We start from the raw sequence: 10392 nt of genomic DNA on the forward strand, positions 1-10392 counted from the left end.
CACAAGCAGGGGGAGTGGGAGAGGGAGAAGCAGGCTTCCCGCAGAGCAGGGAGCCCGATGCGGGGCTCGATCCCAGGACCCTGGGATCATGACCTGAGCCGAAGGCAGACGCTTAACGACTGAGCCACCCAGGCTCCCCTGTGAGTATTTTTCTTGACAGTCATTTACAAATATGCAACTTTGAGGACCCTTTAATGCACGAAAGCTTCTGTAAGATGTCTGTAAATAGTCTAAGGCTAGCCAGAGACATCCATTTTCTCTTGTCCTTGGACGTAGGTTCCCCTGGTTCTCAGGCCTTCAGGTTTGGACTGGAACACAATAGCAGAGGCTTTCCTGGGCCTCCAGCTTGCAGACTGCAGATCAGGAGGCTCCTCAGCCTCCACAATAATATGAGCAATCCCTCATAATAAATCTCTTTCTATATATCTCCTTGTTTTTTTGTTTTGTTTCTCTGGAGAGCCCTAATTAACATAGATTTGGGTACCAAGATTTGTTCTTTTTTTTTTTATTTTTTTAATTTATTCATGAGAGACAGAGACAGAGAGAGAGGCAGAGGGAGAAGCAGGCTCCCAAGGAGCAGAGAGCCCGATGCGGGACTCGATCCCAGGACCCTGGGATCATGACCTGAGCTGAAGGCAGACGCTTAACCATCTGAGCCACCCAGGCGCCCCCAAGATTTGTTCTAGAGGAACAGAATTTTATGGATGGGTTTCCTGAATTGGTTCTGGGGTTTCTGGAACCTACTCTCAAATCTGATTAAAGTGCACTAAAGACTCTATTTCCAGTAGTAAACAGAGCACTGATAGTGTATCAGGTGAACTGTTTATGGAGATAATGTAAAATACCTTCATTGGATGCTCCTAATCAATCACTGGTAGGAAGCAAGGAGCTGAGTGATTCTGTATAAGATATTTCAAACACTTTTGGAAAATCGAGGAACATAATGATATTGGATGGCTTCTCCTAATGTTGCTTAACAAAGTGGTAAAAGAACAGGAGGAGCTCAGGAGTTTGAATTCCCATCTCATGCACCACATAAATAACCCAAGAGCTTCCATGTGTGCCCTGTAGGAGACACAGGGCTAAAATTGCCAAAAATCGGGCGCCTGGGTGGCTCAGTTGGTTAAGCGACTGCCTTCGGCTCAGGTCATGATCCTGGAGTCCCGGGATCCAATCCTGCATCAGGCTCCCTGTTCAGCAGGGAGTCTGCTTCTCCCTCTGACCCTCCCCCATCTCATGTGCTCTCTCTCTCAAATAAATAAAATCTTTAAAAAATAAATAAATAGATTGCCAAAAATCAAATACAAAACCTCATCCTGTGATTAGCTGAGTTACAACACAAGTTGAACTTGCAACCTCACAGTTGTTTTCTCTTAAAGTGAGGGCATTGAGTTCGGGGACGGCATCCATAGTCATTCAGAATGGTCCAGCGTTTGCCCTACTGTCATAAGCTGTCCTACAATACAGCCTCTAACAAAAGTAGGCTGTGCCGAACCCCTGGTAACAGAATCATTTACCTTTATACCAAGAAGGTTGGGAAACTACCAAACTCTGCATGTGGCGTGTGCCCAGGCCGACTTCGAGGAGTTCGTGCTGTGAGACCTAAAGACCTTATGAGATTGTCTAAAATGAAAAAACACATCAGCAGGGCCTATGGTGGTTCCATGTGGGCTAAGTGTGTTCGTAACAGGATCAAGTGTGCTTTCCTTATCGAGGAACAGAAAATCATTGTGAAAGTGTTGAAGGTGCAAGCTTCAACAGAAAGCTAAATAAAGGGGCGCCTGGGTGGTTCAGTCATTAGGCGTCTGCCTTCCACTCGGGTCATGATCCCAGGGTCCTGGGATCGAGTCCCACATTGGGCTCCCTGCTCCACGGGAGGCCTGCTTCTCCCTTTCCCACTCCCCCTGCTGTGTTCCCTCTCTCACTGTGTCTCTCTCTGTCAAATAAATAAAATCTTTAAAAAAAAAAAAAGCTAAATTTAAAAAATGAAGCTTTTTTGAGTAATAAAAAAAAATCAAAAGGAAAAAGAAATGAGGGCATTGATAGGGAAAGAATGGGATCCTATAAGTTGGGATGGGGATGTGTGGGAGGACCTTAATGAAAATGGGTCATTGAGATCCTAAATTCTGATGGGTCTTTGTCAGTGGTAGAGGTCTTTCCTCTTCTAGTGGAAGTGGCCTCCCAACACCCAGGGGTATTCACCTCTGAGGGAATTAACACAGCATTGCCTAAGGAAATGTTAATGACTTTCCCTGAGGCTGTTGCCATGAATGACAATGCTGATCTTCCTCAGGACCTACCTCTTTGCTTTTATACTTAACAATGAGACTCAAGTGTCAGCAGGCTCCTAAAGGTAAGGTGACAAAATGTGACCTAGGGTAGTGAAAAGAAGGGCCATATGCACCCCAATGTTCATAGCAGCAATGTCCACAATAGCCAAACTGTGGAAAGAGCTGAGATGCCCTTCAACAGATGAATGGATAAAGAAGATGTGGTCCATATATACAATGGAATATTACTCAGCCATCAGAAAGGATGAATACCCAACTTTTACATCAACATGGATGGGACTGGAGGAGATTATGCTAAGTGAAATAGTCAAGCAGACAAAGTCAATTATCATATGGTTTCACTTATTTGTGGAACATAAGGAATAGCATGGAGGACATTAGGAGAAGGAAGGGGAAAATGAAGGGGAGAAAATCAGTGGGGGAGACAACCATGAGAGACTATGGACTCTGAGAAACAAACTGAAGGTTTTAGAGGGCAGGGGGGTGGGGGGATGGGCTAGCCCGGTGATGGGTATTAAGGAGGGCACATATTGCACGGAGCACTGGGTGTTATACGAAAACAGTGAATCATGGAACACTACATCAAAAACTAATGATGTACTGTATGGTGACTAACATAACATAATAAAATAAAATAAAAAACAAAAATAATTTTTAAAAATGTGACCTAGGTGGAGGTACATTACACTCCCAAGGAACTGCTTGAATTTTCTAAATTACACAAGCAGATATCTGGGGGACATGTGTGGGAATGGAAACTAAGGGTGGAAGAAATATAAATTTGTGTGATGCAGAATGTATTGATATGGGCCCATAAAGCAGAGATTCTACATCTAATTGCTTCTGAGTCGCATCTGCAATTCAAGGAATTAGAAAGCCCTCTAACAGTTTGTTTGCTTTGTTGGCTGGACCATGGACCAAAAGGTGGCCCACCCAGAGAGAACTGGAAATGCCCAACTTCCAGGGTTTACTGGCTGGAGAGAAAGGGATTCAAAGGCTAAGGAGAGTGTATTTTTCATTTAGGACCTCTTTACCCACACTAGACAGAGGGTCTGGAAGATCAACTTTTCACCAATACTTGGAGAAATAAATTTGTGAGAGAAGCCCCAGTTTCCTTGAAGAGCACTGTGATCGTTCTTCTCTGTAGGCCACACCTTACAGTGGGAACTGCAGACACTCAATTGGGAAACCTAAATGCAACGAGAGTAATTGGATCTTGGGATGACAGGGGCCAGGCAGAGTGGGGAGGAGCAAGCAGGGCTCAAGTAGAGCAGGGAAGTAAAAAATTACAAAAGTCCATCAGGCCAGCTGTGTCTGATAGCTAATAGTTATCGAAGTTAGAATTCTGTCCTCCCAGAGAGTGGAAGACAGAGACCCTATATTCCTGAAGATGACATTTCAAAGAAATGGCTTTCAGATCCTTGAGAAAGACACCCCAGAATTGTAGGAGATACATACACATCTCAAAGGGACAGAGGAAGAATTCACAATTATAAGTCCTTTTTAGTACATGCTCTAAGAAAGGGAAGTTAGGGGCCTACCTAAGGTGTTGGCTAGTAAGTTCTAGCAATATTGAGTTTTGTCAAGCAGGCATTTTAAGGGGGATCTGGGGTCATGCTGAGGACGCATCCCTAAGCTACAAGAAACTAAGCAAAGAGGGCGCCTGGGTGGCTCAGTTGGTTAAGCGACTGCCTTCGGCTCAGGTCATGATCCTGGAGTCCCGGGATCGAGTCCCGGGCTCCCTGCTCGGCAGGGAGTCTGCTTCTCCCTCTGACCCTCCTCCCTCTCATGCTCTCTGTCTCTCATTCTCTCTCTCTCAAATAAATAAATAAAATCTTTAAAAAAAAAAAAAAGAAACTAAGCAAAGAGTTTGGCCAAATCTCTTGATGCAGAGGTTTGGACAGAATCATTATTTGCTGAGAGTTCTGTAGTTCTCACCAGATATGTATAAACAGTTTGCTAAGCTATTTTTCATGTATCAACATATTGAACACCCTTCCTATCAATAAATATATATATATAATATTAATCTTTCTTACAGTAATATATATTTCTATAATATTAATAGTTTTCTTATAAAACTAGCTCACAATAGGCGCTCCTAGGTGGCTCAGTCAGTTGAGTGTCCGACTCTTGATTTCAGCTCAGGTCATGATCTCAGGGTGGTGAGATCAAGCCCTGTGTCACTGGGCTCTGCTCTCAGTGGGGAGTCTGCTTCTCTCCCTCTCTCTCTCTCCCTCTCCCTCTACCCCCCAACCCCCATCATGCTGGCATATTCTCTCTCAAATAGATCTTAAAAAAAAATTAGCTCACAATATATCACATAAAAATAGATTCACATGTGATTCTATTCACATCAGTAGTAAAATTTTTTTAAATCCTTAGAATTTAAAGATAAAAATAAAATATTTTACAAATATGGAAAAATATTTGCAACACCAGATAGACAATATAGTAAAGTGGTATAAATATAGATCCTGGACCCAGACATATATTATACTTAAGTTCTGTATGACTTTGGAAAAATTACTGAACCTTTTTGATTGCCTTTTGAAAAGCATCACTGCCTAAATAGTCAATTTGAACGTATTTTTAAAAACACATTTTACAAAGCATCACCATGAAACATGGAATTTTCACCATCACGTATATTTTTTAAAGATTTTATTTATTTATTTGACAGAGAGAGAGACAGTGAGAGAGGGAACACAAGCAGGGGGAGTGGGAGAGGGAGAAGCAGGATTCCCACAGAGCAGGGAGCCCAATGCGGGACTCGATCCCAGGACCCTGGGATCATGACCCAAGCCGAAGGCAGACGCTTAATGACTGAGCCACCCAGGCACCCTCTTTTTTTTTTTTTTTTGAGATTGTATTTATTTATTTGAGAGAGAAAGTGCGCACACGAGTTGGGGGGAGGGGCAGAGGGAGAGTGAGAAGCAGACTCCCCACTGAGCAGGGAGCCTGATTTGGGGCTCTATCCCAGGACCCTGGGATCAAGACCTGAGCCGAAGGCAGCCACTTAACGGACCGAGCCACCCAGACGCCGCTGCAGGACTGTTCTTAACAGCAAAAAATCTGCAAACAACCCAAGTGCCCCTTGAAAGTGGACTTTATCATAGAACATGGTGATATATTCATATGATAGGAAATCATACAGCCATGAAAACAAATAGAGGAATCAGGGTAACATAATGTTGAGTTAAAAAGCAAGATAATGACATATCATAAGACATTCCATTTTTATCGTTCAAAATCAAGTAGAACCAAACTTTATCTAGGCACATACAGATATATAATTTTAAAAAATAAATAAGTAATCTACACAAAATTTATGACAGTGGTTATCTCTCAGGTATATTTGATATAAATAATTGATAATGTTCTAGTTATGATTTGGGTGGTAAATTCACAGGTGATCATTACATATATATTAAATTTTACAAAGTGAAATGAGTTGTAAAAGAACAAAAACAATAATGACAATGTATCATAAATCAGTGATTATGATTAATCAAATTCTATGTCCCTGAGGCTGTATTAAAAGGATAAACTCTTATTGCCACTTACAGCAAGGATTTTTTCTTGCATTTTTCATAGAATGCCTCCTTGCCAATATTTTAACTTTTTTTTTTTTAAGATTTTATTTATTCATTTGAGAGAAGGTGAATGAGAGAGAGAGCACAAGCCCAGGGGTAGGGGCAGAGGGATAGGGAGAACCAGACTCCCGCTGAGCAGGGAGCCCAATGCGGGGCTCTATCCCAGGACCCCAGGATCATGACCTGAGCCAAAGGCAGTCGCTTAATGGACTGAGCCACCCGGGTGCCCCAGCCAATATTTTAACTTTTTATTGAAGTATAATATAAATGTTGAAAGTACACATATCAGGATGCCTGGGTGGCTCATGGCTTACGCAGAAGAGGCAAAATTTTACCTCTACCTTCTTAGGATCTCTGGATGGGCCTGAGAATTAAATTGACATAAAACATATTAACAGGGGTGCCTGGGTGGCTCAGTTGTTAAGCGTCTGCCTTCGGCTCAGGTCATGATCCCAGAGTCCTGGGATGGAGCCCCGCATCAGGCTTCCTGCTCAGTGGGAAGCCTGCTTCTCCCTCTCCCACTCCCCCTGCTTGTGTTCCCTCTCTCGCTGTGTCTCTCTCTGTCAGATAAATAAATAAAATCTTAAAAAAAAAATTAACAGGAGAGAAGCTTATAAATTTATTTAATGTAAGTTTTACCTGATACACAAGGCTTCATTAGGAAACGAAGACCCAAAGAAGTAACAAAACCTAAGTGCTTATATATTAAGTTGAACAAAGAGAGGCAATTTTTCAAAAGTAGCTAAAATAAATGGGGAGACTAAAGGAAGATAAAAGTTATCTTTAAAAAAAAAGATTTTATTTATTTATTTGAGTGAGAGAGAGAGAGAGCACAAGCAGAGGGAGCAGCAGAGGGAGAGAGAGAAGCAGGCCTTCTGCTGAGCAGGGAGCCCAACGTGGGGCTGCATCCCAGGACCCTGGGATCATGACCTGAGCCAAAGGCAGACACTTAACCAACTGAGCCACCCAGGTGCCCCAAAAGTTATCTTAACAAGGTCTGTTTGTATGGGTTTTTTGTTTTGTTTGTTTTTTTTGGTTTTGACTCCTCATCTCTGGTGATAACAATGTTTCCTCCTAGCGTATTTGTGTTACACTTTTGTCACATTTGCTCTATCACTCATCCTTTTTCCCTCCTGCTATCCATCAATTTATATTTTTCTGAAACATTTAAGAGCTTCATACTTCATGTCTCATATTTGTTCGTATTTTCTTTTTTTTTTTTTTAAAGATTTTATTTATTTATTTGACAGAGAAAGACACAGCGAGAGAGGGAACACAAATGGGGAGTGGGAGAGGGAGAAGCAGACTCCCTGCCAAGCAGGGAGCCCGATGCGGGACTCGATCCAGGGACTCCAGGATCATGACCTGAGCCGAAGGCAGTCGTTTAACCAACTGAGCCACCCAGGCGCCCCTTTGTTCGTATTTTCTGAGAACAAGGATATTATCTTACATAACCAGAGGATAATTTCTAATGTCAGAGAATTTAACATTAGGTCAATAGATTCATTCAGATCATATTGCATTCATCATATAAAGTCCATTACATGTAGTATGGTCCATCCTAGCAATGGGCCAATACTAGATTTGATCTAGTTAGGCAGAAGTATTACTTTTTTTTACTGTTTTTATTTGGAAATTAAGTATGGTTTAAGGAGATGTATGTGGGTGCCAAGTTGACAAGAGGTAGAATATGATGGCTAGTTTTATGTGTAAACTTAGCTAGGCTATACTAGCCAGTTATTGGATCAAACTCTAATTTAGTGTTGCTGTGAAGGTATTTTATAGATATGTTCAACATCTACAATTGGTTGGCTTTAAGCAAAGGATTTTATTTTGGTAATGTGGGCGGGCCTTATCCAATCGGTGAAAAGATCTTAAAGGTTTAAGTAAGAGTTGCCAGAGGAAGAAATTCAGTGTCAAGACTGCAGCATTAGCTTTGTCTGGAAACTTTCCAGCCCACTAGCCTACCCTCTACCCTATGGATAGAGTAAAACTTGCCATGCCCCACAATCATATAAGTGAATTTCTTGAAATAAATCTCATATACATATTGTACCTACATATGTATATGCAATACACATATATACACCATATAGTTATAAAAGATGTATACATGTAAATATTTATAAAACATATATCTTACTAGTTCTCAGCAGAACTCTTGATATAGTCTTCATTCCTTGACCTAATTAATAACTTGTCACTATGACTCTCTCACATCTTAGAAATATTAACTCAAGGGCATTTCTATACTCCCTGATTCCGGTTCTCAATCTGTATGCATCCTCAAATCATCAAAGATGCATTTGATTCTCTCAGCTCCACAGTTATGAAAAAAAAAATCACCAGTGGTGACTTCTAAGATTGCTTAATGTACCTCTGATTGGACATTAGAATCCATAATGGGAGTTTGTTGGTTTCTTGACATCAACCAGTTAACAAAGCCAAGTTGGTCCAGGATTCATGCTCCATCCATTCTCTTCTCCAGTCTACACTCATTCCTCTGATGGTCTTACCTAGTATCATGATTTGAAATATAGGTGAAGGGTCCACACAAAATGAACAAACCTTTTTTAAAATTTTAAAGAGAGAGTTTTATTTAAGCTCAAGTTAGGACAGCTGACCAGTATACACTCACAAAGAAGAGAGTGGTCTGGGGAAGGAACATTTGGTTCAGTGTTATATATATATATATATTTTAAAGATTTTATTTATTTACTTGAGAGAGAGACACACAGCGAGAGAGGGAACACAAGCAGGGGGAGCGAGAGAGGGAGAAGCAGGCTTCCCGCAGAGCAGGGAGCCCGATGCGGGGCTCGATCCCAGGACCCTGGGATCATGACCTGAGCCGAAGGCAGACGCTTAACGACTGAGCCACCCAGGTGCCCCTCAGTGTTATATTTTTGTTTTTACATGGAGTTACAAATCATCATGACCAAGGGCATTCCAGAAAGTTACAGACTTTGTCTTATGTTTTTAGTATGTGCAAAACTGTATGACTTTAATCTAATGGGAACCAAGGAGGGATTTTTTTTTTCTTTTCTTTTCTTTATGTTTAGAATGTTCCTTTTCGGTTATTTTTTTCAACAAAGCAGATGTGCAGTGTGTGCTTGGGGCAGAAATAGAGCCCATGCTTTGATGTTTTGCCAAGTCATTTTGACTTTGGTAAATGCTAAAGTATAGCTTCCCTGAGAGCCCAAAAAGCAGGGCCCACAAACACGGAAAGTTGAAAATTTCCTTTATTTTATCAAGGCTGAACTCTCTTCCAATGTTCAGTCATTGGTTGAAATGCCTCCCTAACACATGCTTGTGGTCTCATAGACATTTCAAATCGACAACGTCCAAAACCGGAGTCCTGAGTTTCCCTCTAAACTTCCTCTATTTGCTCCTCCCCACTTCACAGAATGGCAAATCCATTTTTTGGTAATCTGGGCCAGTTACATGACTCAGAAATTCATTCATTTTATGAAAAAGGCCTGGACCAAATAAGGCCCAAGAGAGTGTGCAATTTGTGAAAGCGGACTTCTGGTGTCGGGTTTTTTGGTTTTGTTTTTGGTTGTTTTTTTCTTTTTTTAAAGATTTTATTTATTTATTTGAGAGAGAGAATGAGATAGAGCATGAGAGTGGGGAGGGTCAGAGGGAGAAGCAGGCTCCCAAGGAGCAGGGAGCCCGATGCGGGACTCGATCCCGGGACTCCAGGATCATGACCTGAGCCGAAGGCAGTCCCAACCGACTGAGCCACCCAGGCGCCCTTGTTTTTTTTTTTTTTTTTTTTTAAAGATTTTCATTTATTTATTTGAGAGAGAGAGAGCACATGAGAGGGGGGAGGGTCAGAGGGAGAAGCAGGCTCCCAAGGAGCAGGGAGCCCGACGCGGGACTCGATCCCGGGACTCCAGGATCATGACCCCAGCCGCAGGCAGTCGCTCAACCGACCGAGCCACCCAGGCGCCCCAGCTGTCGGTCTTTAAACTACTGTTTTGTCTGCTCCCAGAGAAGAGGCTCGGGGGAGGCGGTACCCAGAAGGGGAAGTCAACAGGCCAGCCTCGGGTCAAGGGCGAGTTCTGTGCCTTGGCATATGCCCCCACGCTGACGACCGTCCCTGCCTCCCGAGCCTCAGTTTCCCCAGGTACAGAAGGAAGGCCCTCGCCCCTGTCCCTCGCTCCTCTCGAATCCGAAGAAGCAGAGGGGTTGCCCGGTCGCTCGTGCGCCCTCCTCTCGGGGGAGCGCTCCTGCCCAAGCCCCGCCTCGCGCGGTCGGACACCGAGGCGCAAAACCACAGTACCCAGAAGGCATCGGGGGCGGCGCTGGCCACGGACAGCCCCGGAAAGGGGCGTTCCCTGGCTACGTGCGTGGGCGGGACTTCCGGGTGTTCCCCTGCCGTCGCCATTAGCCGCCGCCGCTGGCCCTGGGACGGCGGGGCCTTGCCGGGGGCTGGGCCGGCGCCGCACCTTGGCCCTTTGGTGGGGAGCGAGCCGGGAGGGAGGAAAGAGCTCACGGTCGCGTTT

The 10392-nt window shown here is 43.3% G+C and overlaps 1 protein-coding gene across 1 annotated transcript; it reads left to right on the plus strand.

Moving 5' to 3' along the window:
- The first annotated feature begins 1421 nt into the window (after nucleotides 1-1421).
- Nucleotides 1422-1769, plus strand: LOC123855124 (large ribosomal subunit protein eL34-like). Its single transcript, XM_045890491.2, has one exon. It carries the CDS (start codon nucleotides 1422-1424, stop codon nucleotides 1767-1769), a length of 348 nt encoding a protein of 115 aa, XP_045746447.2.
- Nucleotides 1770-10392: the final 8623 nt, after the last annotated feature.

The sequence above is a fragment of the Mirounga angustirostris genome, unplaced genomic scaffold, assembly GCF_029215605.1.
Source record: "Mirounga angustirostris isolate CCGP_5_RB_7025 unplaced genomic scaffold, mMirAng1.0.hap1 SCAF_16, whole genome shotgun sequence".
Lineage (NCBI taxonomy): Eukaryota > Metazoa > Chordata > Mammalia > Carnivora > Phocidae > Mirounga > Mirounga angustirostris.